Source organism: Lagopus leucura, unplaced genomic scaffold, assembly GCF_019238085.1.
Source record: "Lagopus leucura isolate 7727_CA_CO unplaced genomic scaffold, USGS_WTPT01 Super-Scaffold_100001, whole genome shotgun sequence".
Lineage (NCBI taxonomy): Eukaryota > Metazoa > Chordata > Aves > Galliformes > Phasianidae > Lagopus > Lagopus leucura.
In genome coordinates, this window is record NW_024962262.1 from 4,324,234 (window position 1) to 4,348,425 (window position 24,192).

The 24,192-nt window shown below is 43.2% G+C and overlaps 1 protein-coding gene across 3 annotated transcripts in view; it reads left to right on the plus strand.

Annotated features, from left to right (window-relative positions):
* Window positions 1–808: 808 nt before the first annotated feature.
* The window catches only part of CDK8 (cyclin dependent kinase 8), a 64,848-nt gene continuing 41,464 nt past the window's right edge, over window positions 809–24,192 (plus strand). For 2 of the 3 annotated variants that reach the window (XM_042867541.1, XM_042867542.1), the window contains exons 1-2: window positions 809–961; window positions 19,678–19,753. In XM_042867541.1, the coding sequence (XP_042723475.1) occupies window positions 834–961; window positions 19,678–19,753 (204 nt within the window). In that variant the 5' untranslated portion in view covers window positions 809–833. The remainder of the gene's footprint in view (window positions 962–19,677; window positions 19,754–24,192) is intronic. The other variant, XM_042867544.1, reaches the window with a different exon arrangement.

Sequence of the window (24,192 nt, forward strand, 5' to 3'; positions counted from 1 at the left end):
CAGTAGGAGCTGGGTGCTGGATGAGGCCGTGCCAGCTCGCTCTGCTCACAACGCCTGCCCAGTGCCCTTCCAGCGGGCATCAGGTCCCTCACGGCTACACAGCAATACCACAGCTGGTACTGGGCCTGTGGCACAGTGCCAGCACAGGAGGCTCGTACAGCCGTTCCTCCAAGTTTCAGGAATCCTGAAGGTGTAAATTAAACACAAACGCTCTCTGGACGGTCCACAAAACGTGGTTTCTTCTTTCAATACCCGGGAGCTGGGCCGGCAGGACTACAGCTGCCAGCATGCCCCGCGCCGTGCCCCTCCCCCAGCACTACAACTCCCAGCGTGCCCCGCGCCAAAGTCCCTCCCCCGGCACTACAGCTCCCAGCATGCCCTGCGCTGTGCCTCTCCCCCGGCACTACAGCTGCCAGCACGCCTCGCACCGCGCCGCAAGGCACGCCGGGCCGCGAGAGGGTGGGGCTGTGGTCGGAGCCCGCCGCCTTCCACGCGGTGCGCTGTCCGCCGTGCCCGGGGCCGGGGAGGCGCCCGCTGTTTGCGACGCTTCTTTGCAGCAGTGCGGCCAGGCGCGGCCGCCGTATTCCGCGCGCAGCCCGGCTGTTGTGCCGCGAGCCGGCGGGCAGGAGGGGAGCGGCCGGAGACGGAGCGCGGAGGGAAGGAGCGAGCAGCTCCGCCGCCGCCGCCTCCCGGCCCTGCATGCTCCGCGGGGCGGCCCGGGGGCCTCCTCTTCCTCCTCTTCCTCCTGACGCTGCTGCTCCTGCTGCCTCCGCTGCCGGGGGGGCGGCGGGGCGGGGTGCGCGGCTGCCGAGAGGCGTCGCGGGGCGGCGAAGATGGACTATGACTTCAAGGTGAAGCTGACCGGCGAGCGGGAGCGGGTGGAGGACCTGTTCGAGTACGAGGGCTGCAAGGTGGGCAGGGGCACCTACGGGCACGTCTACAAAGCCAAGCGCAAGGACGGGTGAGTGAGGAGCGGGGCTCCCTTCTGACCGCCCCAGTCCCGGCCCCGTCCCTGCGGCGGCGGCTGCCGCTCGGCCCCTGCGGCTCCTGCCCCCCGGAGCGGCTTTCGGCACCGCCGCCCCCCTCACCTCCTCCCCCGCCACCGCCCCGGTGCCGGGCTGGCGGCCGCTGGAGGAAAAATGCCACGGCTGGGATAAGAGGCGGCACTCGGCGGGTTTTCCTTTGTAAGAAGCCGGCGGCCCCCAGACGTCAGCCCGCCCGCCGGCTTCGTAAGGCTGAGCTCGGTTCCTTTTTCCTTTTGAACGCTTTTTGTCTGGTTTATTCCTTGTAGTCACCATTTTGGGTGTTGTTGCCGGCTGCTCCTGTAGCCCAAGTCTCCTTTAGGATGCTTTCGAAGGTCTGTATTTGAGTACAGACCGCGGTAAGTGAATATCCCCGCAGAAATCCCGTCTAGGAAGATGCAGGTGTGTCACCTGGCTCTCGGTGACACGGCGTCGGTGCCAGAACAATGGGCGGTGGGGGGCGAGGGCAGCGGGAGAGGCAGCGCTGTGCTCTAACAGGTCCCGCTGCTCCGTCGCACCCGGCTTTTCTGTCCACCTCCTCGAACTCCGTGTTTTCTCATTGAAAAGATGTGCGTTTGAAAGCCTGGGCGTTGTTTCTACCTGTGGTAAATCAGCTTAGAGCAGACTGTGGTCAGCCACGGCAGAAATGCGATCGGGTTCCCTTTATGTAAGCTCTTAGTGCTGCCTGCAGAGCGCTTGCGGTGGGGCTGCTGCCCGGCTCTGCACGCACTGCTGTTCATCGGAGTGCTGTTATTTCACCATGGGTTTTGTCTGCTGCTGGGATTCAGCTAACTACTTCACACCTTACATGGGAATCTTTCAGACCATCGGCAGGAGTAATTCTTACCTGGTCTGATTTTTTTTTTTTTTTTTTTTTTTTTTTTTTTTGGACGGGGGGTGCAAGGGCATAGACTGCAGTGAGTTAGGTAAGCTGTTGCAGCAGATCTCCTTATCTGCAGGTGTTCTTCAGTGCCTCTTTTCCAGTCTCTTCCCCCAGCGCTTCTCGTTTCTCTGCCAGATTGCTGAGAACTCTCAAATATGCTGGGTAATTGCATTTGGACAATATCTGAAACACTTAAGATATAACTGTCAGTGGATGCTTCTGTAGCATATGGCATAGTGGTACATAGGTGGCCTTAAGTGATGTAGGTGGAATTAGGATTGAAGGGGAAGATTCCATTTTGATTCCTTTATCACAAAGAAATGAATTACAGAAGCAGGTCTCTAATAGCAATTCAGTTTCCTGACACTATGATAACGTATGGATGGTCACTGTACATCTTACAGTGTGAGCTTATGAAAGATAGAGCTCAGTACTGCTATATACAAAGCATCACTGCTGTAAAATTTCCCCACATGTTGTATAATGCTAGAGGAGAAACCTTTTTGTTTGTAGTTCTTGCACAGCTCAAACTTTCTTTGTGCGTGAAATTCTTTCTTCCTGCTGAATTTGCATGTGTTTTTCCCTTAAAGGTGTGCATTTACTTTAAATTTCATTATATGATTCTAAATCCCATTTTAAATAACTAAAGTCCCATGTTTATTATGCGTCACAATTTTTTAAGTGCTTGAGCTACAGGACTGCAAATGTTTTATTAAAAATAGAGGCTGCTCTTTCTTAAATGACATTCTATACATGGATGTCTAATGAATAGGATAAACACAGGAAAGAACTATATTTTAATAATTCATCCTGTGCAAACGTTTAAAAACTCAGTGATGAATATCCATCTTACAAGCAAAAGGATCTAGTGCCTTCTGTATAGCAGTGGTCTTCACCCCTTCTTGCTGATTGCCTTTGTGAAACTAGATTAACAGGTATGGGTCCAAACAGTAGGAATGTAATTGTTGTAATAATATGTAAATAAATGTAATAGTTGTTAAACTATGAGGGATTGCTTTGGGGGACAGTTACATGGTCATTTCGGTGCAGCAAGGAGCCTTAAAAGGAGTGAAGGATGCTGTGTGTTCTTGACGTACTGATGAAGGCGTAACATGGTTTTTATGCCCTGCACCAGCAAAAGAGCCAATCCAGCTATGCCTTGTCCTTTGCCACAAGGTGAGGCTTTGAGCCTGGACTGGTTGTGTTGAGAATTTTGCACGGGGAGTCACCAGGTGCACTTCCATGGATGTTTCTGATATAGTGCCTGCCAAAGCTTGAACATAGCACCATACATGAGTACTCAGCTGATGCGACAGCTAAGCTCTGTGTGGCACATGGCCTGCAGCAAAGCTGCATTCAGTTCCCAAGTTCTCATTTCCATTCCTTTTGTCATCAGCTTTGTAGCCCTGTGGTTGAAAAGAATCTTCCCGGCTTTTCAAGTGGTGCTGGTGGCCCTGCACCTCTGAGCAGGCTGACTGCATTGGTGACTGATGTAGCAGCGGAGTGCATGAGGTGGCAGTTCCTTCTACGGGCAGGCAGGAAGGGAACGGTGTGCCATGCTCAATGTCACTCTGTACCTAAGGAAACTTGCTCTTGTCTCTAGTGGCAGTAGGACAGCTTACTTTTTATTGTTTGGGGAAATTCAGTTATTTCCTGCATTGAAGCTGCTCTGCATGCTGTTTGGGTGCTCATTCAGGAATGTTGCTCAGCACAGATTTTAAAACTACCTGTTTAACTTGCAGCAGAACTGGAAAATAGGCCAGCGTTTTCTAGCTTTTGGGGCTAGAAATGTAGTTGAGGTGGTTGTTTTGTTTAATTGATGAGATCAGACTCCTGCTGAGTTCCTCAGGAACTGACTCCCAGCTGATGGCTGCAGCATGCTGAGGTGCTTGGAAACTGGAGGGCTTGCCCCAGAGCGTGCAGCAGATGCTTTGTTACCTCTCAGGCTGTGATTTCTGTGCTGGCAGAGCACGGTGGTAGTGTGCTAACTCCTCAATGGTGTTTGACTTTAATGGAGTTGATCTTGCACTGTTTTACTTGCTGTCCTGTGCCTTCGATTCTTAGCATACAGCTGATGTCTGAGGTCTCTGAGAAGCATATGCTGTTGTGCAAGGATGTCTGCTTCGGTGGCAGTTTGGACTGTTTCCAAATAGTTGTTCTTCCTGTTTATTGGTTGTGGTTTGGATGAGAATAAGGAACTATTGAATGTCACTGTAAGGCCATGTCTAACTCTTTAATTACAGCAGCAGAAAATGACATAATTGAAAATCCCAGTCTGTAGTAACATCTCCCACATGTTATTGGAAGGGAAGATCTTCTCACTCTTCAGGAGAAGAGGACTTTGGAGACTGTGCTCATGGTTGGGAACACATGGTCAGTAAGCTCATGCTTCCCAGCTTATTCTCAGGAAATACAAGGAGTGATCTAAGCGCCCAACAGAAGTACAGCTGATTTTTTTTTTTTTTTTTTTTTTTAATTCTCATTTCAGCCATTAGTTCTGCGTTGGAAGTATTTCTGTAAATGGAGGGACACATTCTTTCTTTTGGATGTACTAACACTTAGCTGAAAGCATGAAAATACATTTATGTATTGAACTTGTACCTTTCAAAGAATCAAATCCATATGTGGCTTTTCTTTTCCTTGAGGGTCTGCACGAGTTGTATTAAAAAAACAGCGGCGGAGAAAGTAGTGGCATCCAGTGAACAACTGTTTTGCTTCGTCTTCAGTATGACATGTGGTAGTTTCTACTTACCTGGAAAAGAGTATTGCAAGAATTATGATGATTCTGTTTCAGAAATGTGTGGTTTGAAGCTAAAGAGATGGAAACCATGTTTAAGTAGTATGAAACAGTGCATGTTGTGGGTATTTACGGGTATGTGTTGGTTGACCTACTTGAGATCGTAGATCGTTCACTTATTTGGGCAATGTTAATATAAAACTGACTTTAGTGAGAGGAATGTGGAGCTTGGGAGTGCCACAAATAGAAGCAATGAGTCCAGCAAGGACATTTTGGCAAGAAGGCAAGCAACAGACCTAGGCTTCCAGCTTCTGGATTAATTCTGCGTTGAGTCTTTGCTGGAGCTGTGTCATGGAGTTCATCCTGTTAGCTTTCAAATTGAACTGACAAACAGCTCTTGTCTTCTCGCTGTTTAAGAAACACAACATATTTTTTTCTTACCTGTATTCACATGTCAAGTTGAACTCCTTTGAACAGAAGCAGTGGCACTGCACCAGGTGATGTGCACGGAATGAAAGTGTGAAGTCAGAATGCAAGCACTTGGCTTGCCACTACTGTGAACAATGGGGTGGAATTTCTAAATGTCACAGACTTTATTTAGTGCCTATGTAATATGTCTGTATGATCTTGTTAAAATATATGCCCTGAGTCTCTTTTGGATCCATTACCATAGTTGTTGGAAATCTAATTAAATTCTATCTGCATAATGAGGTATGTGTGCTGTGTTGCATTGAGTCTTGTGCTCTTTAATTTTTTTTTTTTTTGTAAAACTCATATAGCTAGCTATCTTCCCATCTGCTTCCTTCCCTTCTCATCCTCTTAGGCGTCTCCAGGCTTTGTATCTTTTAAGGTCATTTGGCCCATCTTCGCCATGAGCTGTTTGCTGAGCCTTGGGCTTTCCTTGGTACAGTCTTTTTGTAATCTTGCCACATGCCTCAATTAATGTTGGTAGCCAGCAGCAAAGGTGGAACTGTGTAGCCTTGAGTGTTTCATTGCTATCTGAGGCCATTAGCAAGCACACAGAGGAGGGTGTGAGAGCCGAGATCAGTATCTGCTTTATTCTAGGTTACAAATTGGAATAATAGAACATGTAAATAACAGGGCGATGTACTGCTGTGCCTGGTTTCTCATTAACAGGTTTTGAAGGTGCTGATTGTAGAGAAAGTGTGTGTTAAGAGAGTGCTGCCCTTGGTCAAATGGCACTGAGGTTGTATGCTTGCTCTAGCTCTTGGGTATTCTTGGGTTCTCCTGTTTAAACATTAAAGTTTACAGCTGTTTTGTATCTTTTTTTTTTTAATGTCCTTTAGCAGAGGAGTTGGAAAGGCTGTAATTTGCAGATGGTTGAAGTAGAACCTGTGAATTTTTTTTCTTAAGAATAGGTGGTGTTTTTGGTTTTTTTTTTTTTTTTTTTTGTTGTTAAGAAATATAAGAACTACAATAGAAACACCTTTAGGGCACAGGAACTGGGGCTTGCCTATGTGAGGTTGTAGCCCAGCAGTGTGTAATGATGGCATGCGCTTCCCCAGGACTCCCAAATTACAGTACTGATGTGTCTGTTTTGTCGTTGAAGCCTGGTAGTTGTCTGCCATTGTCCAGTGTACCTTACAGCTGTGGAATTGCAACGATGTGGAAAGCAGACTGGAGTCAGTATGGCACCTGGGCTGCTGGGGAGGCTGCTTTTCCTACCTGTGCATGATTAATGCTGGTAGCTGCAGCTCCAGCTTCTCTTCGAATTTAAATTGCAAATGAGTGAGAAATGGAAGAACTGTGGGGATAAAGGTTTAGAGTAGAGAAGCCCATCTGGTGTGGGTGGATGGGAGTGAGGTTGAGGCTTCTCCCCCCATCTGACTCTTGTGCCCCCCTTCCCTTCCCACTCTCTTGTTCTGCAAGAGCCTGGCAATGGTGCTGTGTTGCCACTGCGTGCAGGCTGATGGCTGTTCAGAGAGTTTTGTGTGCTGGCTGGCCTGCTGTTTTTACCTTGTCATCTCAGAGGCTCAACAAATGGTTTCTGAGACCTTGTCAAGCCCTTCTAATAGCACATTTGGGATTACGGAATAGATTATCCATAGTGATGTGTTTTTGCTAGGTACAAGGCTGCTTATGAACTAGATACTTTTGTGTCTTGTAGACTTTCCATTTAATAAATATATATTTGAAGAAATTTATTGAAATTTGTGTAGAAATGTGAAATTTTTCTTAGCTGATACAAGAGAGGTACTGGTTAGACAGTTTAACCTGTAGAGAATTCTGCTGATGTCCCTTAGAGCAGGGGACATCCCAGCCAAAGACTGTCCCAAGCTTTTGAAGATCAGGATGTCAAAGCACTGTTTTGTAGTTCTTGAACAAAAAGAAGCTGCTGTTCAGGCAACAGTTTCCATTCAACTGCTTTAAACTACCTTGAGTGGTACGAGGTATAGTAAGGTGTGTTGGGTGGTCAATTCAGTATTTGTGGGAAAAGAATGGTAAACTGGGATTTGAGCTGTAGATATGTTCTTTGAAGACCAAAATGTTCAAGAGAACATGTTGTGTTTTTTTTTTAATCTACTATGGATGATAGCCTAAACATCCAAAATTAAAATGAGTCTTGGAAAAAATGCACATGTTCTGTCAATATGGAAGAACACAACGAAAGGTCACTGAGACAATCTGCCTGTTTTTCTGGGAATGCTCCATTCTGTGTGCTTGTAACACCTTGCGTACAAGATGTTGACATTTGAGTAAAGGACACTTGAGAGTTGCTGTAAAAAAGAAGACTCAGTTCATTACTGTGTTTGACTAATACGTGCGACTGAACTCAAATACAAAGGGATCTGAATTGCATTAAATCCCCAGATCCTGCCTTGTGTTTCTGGCTGTGTTTTCTGGGAGAGAAACCTTGTCCTATGAATGATAGCCCTTGCTGCAGGTGTACTTTCAATTAGAGTTTGCATTCGGACACTGGATAATCCCCCAGTGAAGCCTCAGAAAATCAGGTTTCATGAACGCAGTTGTTCTCACGGAGCTACTGTACGAGGTATGGAGCTTAATAGAAGCAACTGGGGCAAGTGCTGCCTGCGTGGACTTTAAGGCAGCAAGTTTGTCTCTGAATGTAATTTGGATCTTATCTAACTTTTTGTAATTGAACTGTTTGGAGTTCAAACTCTTTGCTTCTAGAGTGGACTGCAATCGTATTTAAACAGGGTTGGACAAAACAGCTGCTCACAAATGAGTGCCCCAATAGTGGCATTCATTCTTGGGTTAATTCAGCTCAATTGGAAGCTTATCTGACTTCCAGATGAGTGTCAGATACCAAAGTACTCAGTTCAACCTCCCAAAAAGTACCTGTTGCAGCACTGGAATCTGTACAGGTAGAATTATGCACACATAAAGGACATGCCAAAAAAAAAAAAAAAACAAATAGCATTATTGCTGCCTGACTCTAGTTTGTCTGTGTAAGATTAGAGTGGCTGCAGAGCAAACAGTAATGAAAAGCCTGTTGCCTAATTTAGTTTAGGTAGATGCTCTGTCAGGGGGAGATACCAAGACAATCCTGGGGACAGTGAGTAGCTCCTTATGAATCAGCTGGTCATGGGACCCATGCAGGGAGAAACAACTCATGGCTTTGTCTGCAGTGGGATGTCAGAGCTGATTCTGAGTATTACTGCTGAGGGCTGTGACAAATGTGATTTGTGCTTTGCATTTGGAGGGGGTGCTGGATCTAAACAGGGTTAAGTAATCCACTAAAGTACCACTTAACTTCATTCATTCAGTGATTCCTTTTTAAGAAAGGAAGTGGCAGTGGGAGGAAGATATAGCTTCTTAAAGCTAAAAGTGAGCTGAAAAGGTGAGATGTTGCAAGCTACTTGAGAACAGATTTAACTTTTGGTGGGTATGTATCACTCACCAAGATACTGTAAAACCATTGGTCAAAAGCATCTGGCACAGCTAAATAGTACAATAAAGGAAGCTGTTGTGAATAAGAACACTGAAAAATTAAATATTACATTTTCTGTGTGTTACGGAGATGGAAAAGAATGAAAGTAACAATAGGCTCAGTATGAAAATGCAGTGTCATAGCCCTCTGGCACCCTCTGCATCTAACCCTTCAAAACACACAAGTCTCAATCTCCCCTCTCAATCCTGAAGTGGGCATAAAATTAATCTCCCATTTTCTACCCTGTTCTGAAGCATCTGTAACACCACATTACCTGTAGAACCAGAGGACCACTGACCTGTAGGAGAAGCATTTAGAGAAGGTGAAATGACAGCAGGAAACGAGCTTTGCTTTTGTGTGTTACAGAAGAACTTAAAGCATTGGAAGTTAAAGAATGCCACAGGAGATCCCAAATTGCAGTGCGTGGAGGAGGCGCTGCCTGAACAAACTGAAGGGCGGTCACTTGTCAAGATGAAACATTCACACATCTGAAGGAGTTTAAAAGTGTAATGGATTGCTAACTACAGATCATAACCCGATGCTTCGAATTGAGCCATAAATGACTGGAAAGGGGCAACAGTGACTTTTTCGAAGGAGTTATTGGAAGAGTGGAAACCACCAACTAGTAAGGTGGGATGACAGCAGAGCTGATGGACCCATAAAAGGTTCTGAGGAGAAGAGACAATTTAAGTTTTATATTGTCTGGAAATTACTTATCATAAATAGTTGGGAAACAGCTTTGCCTGGAGGTAGTTATTTGGGGTAGTGAAGGTGAGGGCTGATTGTGAAGGCTCAGGAAAGGACCTTGCAAGGCTGAGGGGATGGAATCATAGAATCACAAGGTTGGAAACGACCTGTAAGATCATCTAGTCCAACAGTCTTCTCATTATCACTGCTACCACAAGCTAAACCATATCTTGTAGCTCCTCATCCAGACGCCTCTTGAACACCGCTAGGAATGGTGACTCCACCACCTCCCTGGGCAGCCATTCCAGTGCCTGATCACTCTCTGAGATAAAAAGTTTCTCCTTATGTCTAATCTAAACCCCCTCTGGTACAACTTGTGGCCGTTTCCCCAGGTCCTGTTCATTGCCTGGGAGAAGAGGCCAAACCCCTCTTTACCACAACCTCCCTTCAGGAAGTTGTAGAGATAATAAATTAATCATTTCTGTGAGGTGATGATTCTTTACTCACACAATACCAAGGTAACTGAAGAGCAGTCTGAGAGAAGAAAGTGTAAATGAAGTCCAGCAATATTTTCTTTTAAAAAGAGTTTGTGTAGGTACCTTGTGTAGTGCTTTAGATAAAGGGATGTTAAAACTGCAGTGTGTTTCAACAAAGTGGCACAGAGCTTTTCTCAGGAGTAACGTCATTTGGCTGTCACTGCAGAATTTCTTCACCGCTGCAATTGCTAGCTCGTCTTCTTATAGAAGCAGTCCTTGTAATTGTACTCCATGAAAACTTTCATTTCAGGCTGGCAGTGAAATTATAGTTTTGTGGGGAAAAAAAAAAAAAAGGGAATCCCAGGCATTCTTGCTTCTGTGGGCATTCTGTGCTGGAGTTGATCACTAGGATAGGTGGATGGGTTGTTCTGTCTCTGTTGTTTAGTTTCATTTCTTTTTGATTTGTGGCCAAGCACGCTCACTGTGTGTCGCTGCTTCTAGAAGGGGGAACTGCCAGAGAAGCGTCTTTTCTCTTCCACCTCTCCATCTCCTCTACCATCCATCCCTTCATCTTTTGCTCGTACCACATGCTTTGTTGCTGGTTTGGATACTCATCAAACTGTTCTGTAGCCCAACGTACTTTGTTATCCAAATTGCTTATCTGTTTCTTGGGGATATCCCGTTGGAGGGGGTGAATCAGCTGGTGGAGGAGTGTGGCACAGATCAGAGTGTCAGAAGGGAGGGATTTCTGGCTGGGAGCAGGAAGGAGGAGATGGCAAGGAAAAACTTTTCTTTTGACAGCAGCAAATTCTTGGGTCAGAACAACAGCATGTACAGTGTATCATTAAATTTATTCCTTTACTTTGAACTTCTTGCCAAACTATGTGTTGTGGCAAAAGGTGTTAATTAAAAAAATAAATCAAAGAACAAAAGGAAGAAAGCGATAAATTGCCATTTGCCACATAGTATTAGCTGTCTCAGAAATGTGGTTTACTGGCTTGCTGTTGCTGGTTTTTCCTCCAGCTGTGGAATATGCTTTACTCACAAATAGGTCTGATTGCTAGAGGATTTGTTTTGAAGTAGAAAATGCTCTCTGCACAAGCCTTGCTCTCTGGTAAGAATAATGATGCTCTTCTGGCATATCAGCTGTGCCATGTTCTGCAAGCGTCTTGGTAATAAAGAAAGCCTTGAATTTCTTAACTGGAGGCTTAACTCTCCTAGCACATCTTTCCCTGCCATGTTTTTCTTTCTGTTAGTATTTCCTTGAGTACTATGGCCTTCTATTTTTACATGATATATTGCAAATTTAGTTCCAAGTCCACAACATGGGCTTCAGTCACAGATTGCGTTCCTTGTAATCTTTTATTCTTTTCTAAAGGTTTCTTTGTCTCCTTAAAGAATGCTATATTTAAAAATTGAATACTGAAGAGTTAGCAAGATTGAGTCACACTGGAAAATTTCAGGATAAAACATGTTTCTGAAGTAGGGGCTGTAATAGTAAAAAGAGTGCATAACTTAAAATATGCTGTTTTACCTGTTCTCATTTTTGTGGTTAATAGACATGCCTTAAAAGGAAAAACATGCAGAGTGTTGAAATGCATCTTTTGGGTTGTTGTTTTTTTTTTTTTTTTTTTTTTTTTTGCTAGGTTCTTCAGTATTTAAATGTTAATGTTAGAAATTATTGGCAGGTAATCAGTATATTACTTTCTTGATTCTTGATACATTAATTCTCTAGATGAAAAGGAGAGAACAAGGCAATTAAACATTTCTGTCAGTTTCTCTGAATTCTCAAATTTCTTCAAATATGAGTGTCTGTACACTTCCTGACTCCTCAGGAGTTACTGTGGTCACGCATCACATAGAAACTTGGAGTGAGTAACATCCATGCAACTTGTGACATGACATGCCTTCATAAAATGATGTATTAGTTACTGAGCAGTTCTCCTCAGTCATAGGAAAGGTCTACTGACTTGTCTTCGACAGCTCTAGCAGTCTTTAGAAAGTAAAGTAAGATGAGGGCATGTAGTGTTGATTTCCTAGTGACGTGTTCCTGCTTCATCAGCTATCCACAGCCATTGTGTTAGAGTGAAAAGAAAATTGAGATCCTGGATTTCTGCTGCAGTGTTCACTTACTGTTGCTCTTGCTCTCTTTAGAATGTGGTACATAATTATTTTTTGCCTTGAACTAATTGTATTCTGTTGAGAAAAGATACAGCTGGTCATCCCAATATTAGCTGTGTACCAGTTTCATTGAGAGCCCTTGCACATCGGCGACACCTGAAAAAAAAACACAGATGCCCTGGAAGTGCACACATTGTAGTAGCACGGCTCTGCGGGTGTTGCACTGTGATTTTGTTATAGACCAGAACTCAGTCCTGAGGTCATTAGCTGCAGTGGGACCTGGCCTGATGCTGCACAGCAGGTGCGGATGCCAGCAGCCACATCAGGAGCAGTATGGAGCACTGCTTCTAGTGGTAAGCACAAACAAGTCTGAAGTCATAATGTTTTGGGCACTGAACTTATTGTTCTCTACAGCTGAACAAGTACAAACTGCTCTTTATTCACCTGTACCTGGAAAGTCTTCGTAGAGCAGAGGAGGATAGCTGCAAGTATGCTTCCGAGCTGACATCCTTTACAAAGTAGCTTTTCTGACTGGCGGACGTTATCCTTTCTCATTTAATGAATACATAAGAGGCTTTCATGACAGAATCTGTTTTTTATCTGATTTTTGACTGATATCTTCTGTGCAGGAAACAAGTAACGATCTGTGCTGGGATGAACCTTAAGCCGGTTGTAAATGCTTTTAAATACTCTGGACTTGAATAAATCTGAACTTTCATATACAGCTGTGTTTTTGTTGTATACAGAAAATTTATAATAGAGAAGACAATTTTATCGTCTGTGTTTCATGTATGCTAAATAACCATTCTCGTTTTCATAGTGTCTTAAAATTCAGCCAAGTGAAGAACCAATTGTTTGACCTAATGTATTTAATTCAGTATTGCTTCATCCAACTTGTTTTAGGTAATAGTTTTGTTTTGTTTTAAAGGCAGAAAAAAAAGTGCATCATAGAAAATTCAGAGATTTTTAGAATTATTTCTTTGTAGTGATATATGTAATGCATAGAGCACCAGTGAAAGTAAAATAGCTTTAAAGGACCTTCAGACAGCTAGAAGTACACAATGTAGTTTTACTTCGGGTTGCTTCTATATGTTGGAAAAGAAGTCTACTTTAGTTTTCCCTCAACATTGCAGTGGGTATAGAACTCAACTGCGGCTTTCTGCAGAAGTGAGTGTAGTATCTCAAGCTGACTTGGAAGGATGATACTAGTTAGAAGACGTGCTAACTTAATCTTGAATGAAGCAGCTGTGCCTGTGTTCTGATTGATCTCTTCTTTCAGAGCACTTCAGCACTTAGCTGAGCATACAGCAGCCCCTTTTGTCCTTTTGGTGAGATTTTTCTCAATTTTTATCTGAAGGTACACAGCCATTGATCAGACTTGCTGTGTGTGCTAATTAGTTTTGACAAGTGTTTGGATTCGAAGTGTTTTCTGGTAAATCAGGTGCCTATTATGCAGTTTATCAAACTTTGTACCACTTGTGTTGTAGCAAGCACCTTGTCAGTGTGCAGTGGTCTTTGGGAGGTGGAGGAAGGCAGGCTGTGTAAGTCAGCCTCCTGTAGGGGTGAAAGGATTTTGTGATCTTTGTGTAAGCTCTAAGTATGCTGGTAAGTTTATGGAGTCTAAATTAAAGCTGTTGAATTGCAGCTCAGGCGATTTCATTAAGGTTGGAAAGGCTGCTAAGATCATGGAGTCGCACCATCAGCCCACACCTCTGCTCTACGCCATGTCCCTGAGTGTGACATCTCCCCTTTCCTTGTACACCTCCAGCGATGGTGATTCTTCCACCTCCCCAGCCAGCCCATTCCAATGCCTCACCACTCTTCTGCGAATTATTTTTTCTTAATATTCAACCTGAACCTTTTCTGGCACAATTTGTAGCCTTTTCTACTTGTTCTATTCCTATTTCTCCCTGTTACATGGGAGATGAGGCTGACCTCCTCCTCACACACCCTCTGTTCAGGCAGTTGTAGAGGGCAATAAGGTGTCCCCTGAGCCTCCTCTTACCCAGACTGAACAATCTCAGCTCTTTCAGCCGCTCCTTCCATCTCACATGTGCGCTAAGACCACACAGCTGCTATGACCAGCTTCACTAGAAGTTTTCTTCTTTTCCTCTCCGAACTCGATTGCTACAGTTAATTCATAGAATAATAGAATTGTTTTTAATTTCGTGTTATCTCTTTCTTCCTTGGTAGTAAATTAAATCTTTGCTATAGAGTTCCATTTTGATGTTTATCAGTATAATAAAACCTCTCATTCATCCATGCCCTTCTTTGAAGTTCTAATAGGTAGGGCAACACTTAATATGTCTTGCATGGCTTTCTAGCATGTATGAAAGTTCCTGTCCATGTTTTACTGTTAATAATGTGGATGTTCTGCTGGTTGCACAGCTATGGGTTCAGTGTTACTTGACATTCATCTGATAAGCTGCTCAAAGCTAAGATGTCTGTAACACAAATTCACTTTCAACTGCAAAAACCAAGGTCGTTTTCAGTATAAGCCTGGGGCATGTAAGAATGGAGTGCAGACCTCCCAAAATGGACCGGGGGGTACTGCTGGATGAGAGCCAGCGATGTACCTTCATAGCCCAGAAAGCCAACTATCCTGGGCTGCATCCAAAGCAGCATGGCCAGCAGGGCAAGGGAGTGATCCTGCCCCTCTGCTCTGTGCTGTGAGACTTCACTTCAAGTGCTACATCCATATGTGGAGTCTTCAGTACAGGAGTGGCACATACCTGTTGGAGCATGTCCTGAGGAGAGCCACAAAAACATCCAGGCTGAGAGAGCTGGGGCTGTTCAGCTTGGAGAAGAGAAGGCTGTGGGGGAGACCTGAGAGCAGCCTTTCAGTATATGAAGGGGGCTGTAAGAAGGAAGAGAACAGACTTTAGCAGAGCTTGTTGTGATAGGATAAGGGAAAATGATTTCAAACTAAAAGTAGGGAGAATTACGGAGGATATAAGGAAGGAGTGTTTTACAGTAAGGGTGGTGACACACGGGCACAGGTTGCTGGAAGAGGTGGTGGATGCCCTGTCCCTGGAAGCATTGAAGGTCAGGCTGGACAGGGCTCTCAGCAGCTGATGGAGCTGTAGGTTTCCCTGTTCACTGCAGGAAGTTGGACTGGATGCCCTTTAAGGATCCCTTCTCACTCAAAAGATTCTGTGATAGCACATTCAGTGGATTTTGAATTAATACTGCTGAGACTGAGTCACTTTAACAGTACTATGACAGCTGTGCTTAGGATTTTTTATTTTTATTACTATTGATATTAATGGAATTCTCAAAGGTAGAATGAAACATTCATTTTTTTTTTAATCCTATGTTTTGTTAGTATCCTTATCTTTAATTATGAGCATTTTCATATTCTTTAGAGAATAAGAACCATAAACAATTACTGGGTTCGTTAATTTTCTACTGAATAGATGCTGCATTTAAAGTTCCCTTTGGTAGTTTTAAGACAGCAGAAGCTGTTTCCCTCAGATGTTTAGCTGCTGACAAATGTTCCATTTCCTTATTTTTAAAGAACTGTTCTTAAGTTATGACTAGTTAATTTCAAATTTCTGACCTGTTTTTAACAGTAGCGTAAATTTGGAATAACAACCATTGATTTTTAAGTCTTTAGTACTTCTATTTTTATTACTCACTTTTTAACTGATCTCATGATCAGCATTTGGGATATCCTTTAGTGCAGTATCAGTACATTTGTACAACATGCACGATATGAAATAACAGTAACACTGATGTTTATTTAAGGTATTTTTTAGGTAACAAGCCCCCTTTTCTTCCAGGTGTAGCATATATGCTTATATATGCTTTAATTATTCTTTCTAACAAATGGTAAAAATACCAGGCATTACAACACTAGAGCTGTGCGGAGTGCTTGCATTTGGCAGGCATCTGTTCCTACTCTTCACTGCTTTTTGTTGTGTTCTTTTCACATTGATTATTCCTTTAGGTTCCATTGTACTTATCAGTTCAGTTTGTTGTTGTGGAAAGTATTATAGTACTTCAGAGGTAGGGATGGGGCACCCACAGCTCTCTGGGCAGCTGTGCCAGTGCCTCATTGCACCCTGAGTAAGAGCTTCCCAGCAGTGGTGTACAAAGGAAGTTCCCTTATTCTTGTCACTTGACAGCTGTTACTAATAAGGAGTATTCCTGTGCTGAAAATGCCAGCCTACTTAAACACAAGAATATATGATGGTAGTAGTTGGGATATAATTGTGCAGATTTACCATCCTCTCTAAGCATGCTGTGCTGTGGAGGATCTGCTTGGACTTACTGAAAGTCTCACTCACACAACTGAGAAAATGGTCAGGTTTTCCCAATGTGATCCTTCTGTTAGAACTGTAGGTAAACTACGGTTTGTGTCTTTCTGTGCCCTTAAAATGTAAGCTGATAAATAGCTGGTGCTGTTGCTTAGTTTGCTGGGGAATACATTTACAGTTCATTTTTTTTTTAATTTTTTTCCGGCCTTGTCACACACACTGAGTATCTTCAAAGAAGGTGGAACAGGCTGCCCAGGGAGGTGGTGGAGTCTCCTTCTCTGGAGATGTTCAAGACCTGCCTGGATGCCTACCTGTGCAACCTGCTGTAGGGAACCTGCTTTGGCAGGGGGTTGGACTCGATGATCTCTGGAGGTCCCTTCAACCCCTATGATTCTGTGAGTCTGTGATTATCCATGCAAACACAGAGAGGCTCTTTAGGCTGTGTTATGGTAAACGCAGACTATGGGTTAAGTGTTTCTAGAAGTTGTGTAAAATAAGCTCAGTCACTTCGACCTTTCCTTTGATTTCATAACACTTCAAAAAATTCTTATTCCTCCCTCTAAAAAAAAGAATATTGTCCTAATTCTCATGATTACCAAGGAATTATGGAAAGCCAGTCTAGCTTGGCTCAATCAAACTTGGTTTTTCCTGCTTTTGTTAATGGAATAGCTGACACTAATGTTGTAGAGGGTAACCATTGCAGTTTTCCAGTCTCAGTGTAGAACAGATGTTTGAATATTGCTTTATAACTCAATTGCATGTGCACCATCTAGTGAATTTAAGCCTTAAGTCATCTGTTATTTTCTCTCTTGTTCTGGAAGAGAGCATAGTGCAGTGCTTACAGTGAGCTTTACCCCTAAATTTTACTTATTTTTTAACTGTATGCAATTATAGAATGGCCTGGTGTAAGATGATTATACAGATGTTGTAAAGTATTGGATGATCATTATGCCTACAGAGAAGTTAAGCAAGTAAGATTATCACGTTGGAAAAGATAATCAGAAATGAAAAGTGCTCACTGGTGTTGTAGGCTTGCAAGAAACTCCACGAGAGGCAATCTCCAGAGATCCTTCCTTCGTGGCAGTCAGCCCTTAAATGGGGTCTAGGAGAGGTGGAGCCAGGCTCCATCCCTTCCAGTCACACAGCTGAATCGCCTTCACCTGTGCTCCCACAGCTGACTCAGTGCTTGCCAAAGGTGATCAATCAGAGGTTCAGGCCATGATTCAACAGTTCCAATACACCTGGGTTGAAAAGGACCACAATGATCATCTAGTTCCAACCCCCTGCCATGGGCAAGGACACCAACCACCAGACCAGGCTGCCCAGAGCCGCATCCAGACTGGCCTTGAATGCCTCCAGTTCCAATGCATCACCACCCTCTGGGTGAAAAACTTCCTCCTAATATCTAACCTGAACCTCTCCTGTCTCAGTTCAAAACCATTCCCCTTTGTTCCTGTCACTATCCGCCCTCATAAACAGGCATTTCCCCTCCTGTTTATAAGCTCCCTTCAAGTACTGGAAGGCCACAATGAGGTCTCCCCGGAGCCTTCTCTTCTCCAAGCTAAACGAGTCCAGTTCTCTCAACCTTTCCTCATAGGAGAGGTGCTCCAGCCCTCTGATCATCTCAGTGCCCTCCTCTGGACCCGCTCCAAGAGCTCCACGTCCTTCCTGCACTGAGGGCCCCAGGCCTGGACGCAGTTCTGCAGATGGGGCCTCACAAGAGCTGAGTAGAGGGGGACAATCACCTCCCTCTCCTGCTGGCCACCCTTTTTTAGTGCAGCCCAGAACACAGTTGGCCTTCCGAGCTGCAAGCACACACTGCTGGCTCTCGTCCAGCTTCTCGTCCACCAGGATCTTCAAGTACCTTCTCTGCAGGGCTGCTCTCAAGGAGTTCTTCCCCCAGCCTTTATCAGTACCTGGGATTGCCCCAACCCAAATGCAGCACGCTGCACTTGGCCTTGTTGAACCTGGTTAGGTTTTCATGGGCCCACTTCTCCAGCCTGTCCAGGTCCCTCTGGATGGCTTCCCTTCCCTCCAGTGTATCAACCTATGCTTATGTTTCCTCTCAAACATTTGCGTAGTGGAGGACAGGGCAGAGCCTCCTTGCTTCCAGTAGCAGAGTGCAGCATTTTAGCAGCTGGGAGGAGCAGAAGAGCAAGTGGTGAAGGGGACACAGCCACAGAGTGCTGCATGGCTGGGCACAGCATCTCAGAGCTCAGGTCTGAAACTGTTCTTCAGTTTGAAAAATCTTATTTTTCCCAACTTCTTATTTCATCCAATGTGAGTATGTTCTTGTGAGGAGAAAGAGGACGCAATGTTATTGCACCCCCCCCCCCCCCCCATTAAAGTGATAATTCTAGAACATTCAGCAAGAACAAATGCATGTGTTTTTTTTCCAGTTTTGTTCTAGGAAACAGCTGAAGTTATTTTTTTCTAAGAATTCCCAGAGAAAGTACCATCTGTTATGGAAAATTTTAATCTAGACTTTTAATTTGGCAAAAAATTAATCAGTTAAAAATAGAGGTCCACAATCCTAAGTATAAGGCAGCAGTCAGCGCTACCAGAAGTGCTTGTAACACCATTTGTAGGGCAGCGCTTCTTTCTGTACTGAGTTCTCCTGTTGCCATGAAATCAAAGCAGGCAGGTCAATGGCAGACCCTCAGTCTGAGCAGTCCTGCGCCATGTCCTGTCCCTGGTAGCGCTTGTATGAGCAGCAGTTGTGTAGTAGCACTTCTCATGCAATAACGATCCCTCCAAATACCTTGAAAATCGGGTGTATAAGTGAATAGAACAATGAGAATAACCTCCTGTCCAATCCATTTTGCTTCATATTTATATCCAATAATGGCTGCAAGCCTTTACCAGCTAAGGGAGATAGAAAAGACAGAGGGAAGTTTTTCTAGCTCAGAATCATTTCACCTTTCATCAGCAGCATAGGAAAGCCCTGTGCTAGCTGCCTGGAGCGCTCTGTGAATCTCCTGTCCATCATAAATGTCTCATTTTGCTTTTCATTCTTAGAACAGCGTCATCGTTAGGCACGTGGTTTAATTATCTGCTTAATAATGAAAGTTTATTGTTTTCAGGCTTCACACTACTAACATTCCTATAAGGTGAAAAATAGAGAATTGCTCCATATTTGGGGTTTTTTTGATTGTTTTGGATGTGTGAATGAGTTTGTGCTCATTATTGTCTCGATCTGTTTTCCAGGACAGTAAGTTTTAAATTTTTATCATATAGAAGCATTTTCATGCCTTCTGTCTTTGTCCTCCTTGCTCCTTTTTTCCTGTGTCAGCTCTTGTGTGTCCCTTCTCTTTTATCTTTCTGATTCAGTGTAATTGCCCTCTTGCTGAAATCTGTTCTCGCCCACTCACAGTTTCATTCCATTCTTTCTCCCCATTAACCATGTTCTTATTCTGCCCATTAATCTACTTTTTCCTCTTTTCTGTTTAGAAAGGTTGATGCGAACAGTGGGTTGTCTTTGAGCCCTGTGAAAAACCTCTTGGATGGACATGGTGGTAAAGAGCTCTCATTGAATTCGTAGTGCTATTTTTAAAACAAATTTCTTTTCTTCTTTCACAGGAAAGATGATAAAGATTACGCTTTAAAGCAGATAGAAGGTACTGGAATTTCTATGTCTGCATGCAGAGAAATAGCAGTAAGTAATAGCTCTTTCTACTAGCTAACAGACTTATTAAAAGTACTGATTGAATGCATGTTTTTATTTGCTGAATCATGTTATTCTACTATGGGTCCTATATTTTTATCATGGAGGTATAAAACAAATAGAAATGTCATGGAAATGCATGCACCTGTTTTACTTGCTGTCGGTGAATGCCTGTTTTTCAGTTAAAGTTTACTGCTTGCCTCGGGCAGATTAAAAGCAGAATTTCAGGATGTGATTGGAGTCAGTGGTTTAAATGACTTATTTGATCTGACTTTTGCATTGCTACTTCAATTATTTCTTAAAGAGATACTAATTCTTTTTGGCTCAGAACAATCAGAGCGTGCTCTAAAGGCCCCAAAATCATAGTGGAAGTGGTCATCAAGACCAAAAGGTGGAGTGGAGCCCAGAAGTGATTATGGGGATAGAAAGTTGGAGTAACCTGAAGCAGCACTTCTTGAGCACCTGTTGGCTCTGCTTTGTTTTCCATCTGGGTTTTGGTGTGCTGATGTGATCAAATTTCCCTGCAGTTGATTTACTAGTTCATCGTGGAATTTAGTATTTGGTTTATTTACCTATTTTTCCTTACTTTTCTTGTGATGTTGTTTTGGGGAGTTAAGAAGAAAATCACCTCCGTATCCCCTCCAAATTATTTCTTCTTTTTTTTTTTTTTTTAAATTCCATTAAACAGATTTTCCCCATTTCTGTGAAATAATGTTGTGTTAAAAAAAAAAATGGAGCTTCATATGGAGAAGGAAATCAAAGATAATACCTAGATTGTTTATATTATGTAGTTGTAATATATGTGTGTATGTGTGTATATATATTACAACTACGTAATATAAACTATATATATATATATGAATACTGAGTTAATCAGAAGTGCTGTGTCCTAAGATGGAATCTGTATGTCTAATTAATAAACTTACTGTTTGTCATACTTAAAATTCAGGTCTGAATGGCAGACTAGCAGTGTGTTCTAGACTATTCCAGTGAATGCTTTTTATGAGCACAGTGGTATTAAGAGGAAGTTAGGCACAACTTGTTTTGTGTGTGAAATATATCCATTTCACTTTCTTTGGTGGCTGAAGCTTTTGTATGTTAGTCACAATAGCAGAATCACTTAAGCAATCACTGTGATGTATATCAAACTATGAACTCATTTTTTAGAACTATACAGTGAATATTCTTTCTTGTAATGACTATCTAGTTTAGGACTCAAGTGACCTTTTTAAGTATAAAAATGCCCATAGCCTACTTTTCTAAGTCATCTATTTGAGGCAAACATCCAGGCTGATGTCTGACGGTGTCAAACCATCTGAAAGTGAAATAGTTATTGAACGACATCACTTAAAAGTAAGAGCTGTGACTAGGACAGGGACCAGAGCTGAAATGGCTGCCTTGGTTTATAGGTATGTATACAAGCAATATGATAGAGAGATTTCGTATAAAAGGAAGTAGTAATAGCTCTAGTTCTGTGAAAAGGGAATAAAATACCAATTAAATGTTAAAAGTGGGCTCCTAAGGAGTAAACATTTTCTGTGAACAGCAGAATCTGCTCAGCTTGGTGACAGGTGCCCATGTCATTGGGATTCTTCATCTACTTCCTTAGTTCTAGCAGACCCTGAACATTTCAGTAACTTCTAATAGTTTGAATGTGCTTGGACATGAGAGATGCTGGCAAATACTGCCTTTTATGTGTGATGTGGAAGACATTTTGGAAACCACGAAAGTTAAATCAGCAATGTGCCTTTTTTTTTTTTTTTTCCTCTTGGCATTTTGTGTCATCAGGACACTCACTTACTGTCCCTCAGCTGCCCGTAGGTGTGGGATATTTCTGCATCTGAAGAGGGAGATAGAGGAACCTCAGTATGAGCCCAAGATTTGCTATTAGGATGCTATTAGGAACCAATTGCTGTTGGTTCTCTTGCTGTGTCTTGAACAATGTTTATGAAAACAGGGGCAAGCCCAGATGGGACAGACATAAGGTTATGTCCCTGAAGTCAAACAGGATGTATCATCATCTTCATCAGCTGCAGATTTGTATTTCTTTGAATGTGAGCCAGGTTTTGCCTTTCTGATCTAAGGGAAATCTTTCTGCCCGTGGAAACAATTTTGAATCATCATATTAATTGCAGATGAAAAAGACAGTCACTTGCTGAGAGCTAGGGTGAACGATTTTTGTCTACTTTCTGTGTTTTCTGTAGAACTAAACCAGGGTATGAGAGTCCTTAGGCCAAGAAGCAATATCATGCTGGTTGCATACTCTGTTTCTTGCAGTGTTTTTTCTTCATTGATCTCTGTCAGCTGCTAGACATGAGGCAAATGGGAAAGGCACATGCCATTTGTGCTGGAGAGGCCTGGTTCATGGAGAATGAGGTTGCTGGAAACACAGCCCACGTGATGCATGAGCTCTTCTGTCCTGCAGACAGCGTCTGCATTTATTGCTCTGTTATCTCTGTCCTGGAGCATTTCAGCCTTTCCAAGACAGTAATTCAGGGATCATCTGTCATCACTGCAGCAATCATTTCCTCATTCTGATGGTTTTGCTGATGTGCATTAGCCATCCTGTTCACTGAGATGCTTGTGGCTGTCTTGCTTTGACCAAATGCATCAGCTTTTAAAGCAGGCTGTAAGAATATGTGGTTAGCAGCTATTCAGCATAAAAGACAAGGATAAAAAGCCAGCAGGAGTGATAATACTGAGAACACAGATGCATGAATCATAAACAGCCTGTATCAATGGCAGTAACAAAAGCCAGAATTCTTAAAGCACTGATGATGGGCCACGTAAGGAGTCTCTCAGGCTTATCCTTGACTAGACTCAATGAGGGCTTTGTAACTGATGAGAGGGAAAGTAAGATGGCTGCAAGTATTACAGGAAAATGCAGAGATGTTACTGAGTATTTGGGAGGGATGCTGAGGTTGTGTAGAACTTACTGTAGGATGATCAGGGAAAGGGTAAAAGGCAGGAAGGGTTGAGATCAAGGTGGGTTTGGGAAAAATAAGCATGTGGAAGTGGGGAGTGGAGATAAGTGTCTGATTCCATGTGAGCAGGCTGAGCGTTGGCTCCTTGCTTCTCTGTGGCTATGTTGCTCAGTAAGGTGGTGAAATTTTGTGTCTAAGTGCATGCTGGCAAAGGAGGTGCTGTTCTGTTGCCTTTGTTATCGGTGACTGGTCATGTCTGTACTTTGTGTGTTTACATGTACGGGTCTGTATGTGTGCCCATTTTGGAAGTATACCCTCTGCTACTTAGACCTTGCCTCTGGCTGAATTTGGAAGTGGGAAAGCAGCAGCTTGGCACGTAGCAGATCAGAAGGAATGCTGTGAATTTAATAATCCACAGTATTGGCTATTCCTGGCATGAATAAAGGAGGATTATGTTTATATTGCTTGGCTGTGCAGACAGGGCACCATTCTGCTGGGTTACTGGAGGTTTCTCATCTCTGCATTGTGTTCTGGTCCAGCTTTGATGATAGATTCTTTTTGTGTTCTTTAAGATGGATCACATTTGATGTGAAGAGGATGGGTTTTTAAAGCTGATGATTTTTGTTACGTGGAGAACAAGGAGTCAGGTGGACTTAAAATGGAACAGAAGGTGAAGAGAAGGGTAATGAATACTTTCTGGAGCCCTGACTATTGTCATCCTCTTTTATCTGGGAGTTGTATGGGTGTGAAGAGTTGGACTGCTGATACAAGTGTCATCAGACCATAGGAGATATGGTTAGATTTTGGTCTGGGAGATATAATTATGTACTGTCATGAAATATTCTGGTTACAGTCAGTTCATCAAAACGTTTGGTATAAATTGGAGCTAGCACCATGAATTTATACTGAATGAACAAAAAGTTCTTCTGGCTTTAAGGACTGGAATGGTGCGTTTTTGAGCCTTATAACTTCATTCCCTTTTAAGAGACTGACTCCTACTTTTGGTCTTCAGTGTTGTAGTGGGTCTGGATGAGATGGAGTTCATTTTCCTCATAGCAGCACATGTTGTGTTTTAGATTTATGACTAAAATAGTGTTGATAACATACCAGTGCATTGACTTTTTCTTACTTTGCCCCCACAGTGAGAAGGCTGAGGGCTGGCTGGGAAGGGTCGCAGTAGGGACAGCTGAGCCAGATTGGCCACAGGGATAGTCTGTGCCTTATAACGTCATTCTCGGCATTAAAAACTGAGGGGAAATGGATTTGGGGTAGGTCACCATTGGTGGGAGGCAGTCTGCATCAGTCTGCTTATGGAAGGTGATGAGTTAGTGCTTTTAGATTACTTTCTTCTCCCTGTTTCTTCACTTATTAAACTGTTTTTATCTTGACCCAAAAGTATTCTCACCTGTGCTCTTCCTTCTTGGGGGCTTAGCTGCTAGCTAGACTCAACCCAACACCAATGACCCCCACCTGTAACAGACAAAAACAAACAGGCATTTCTCCCTC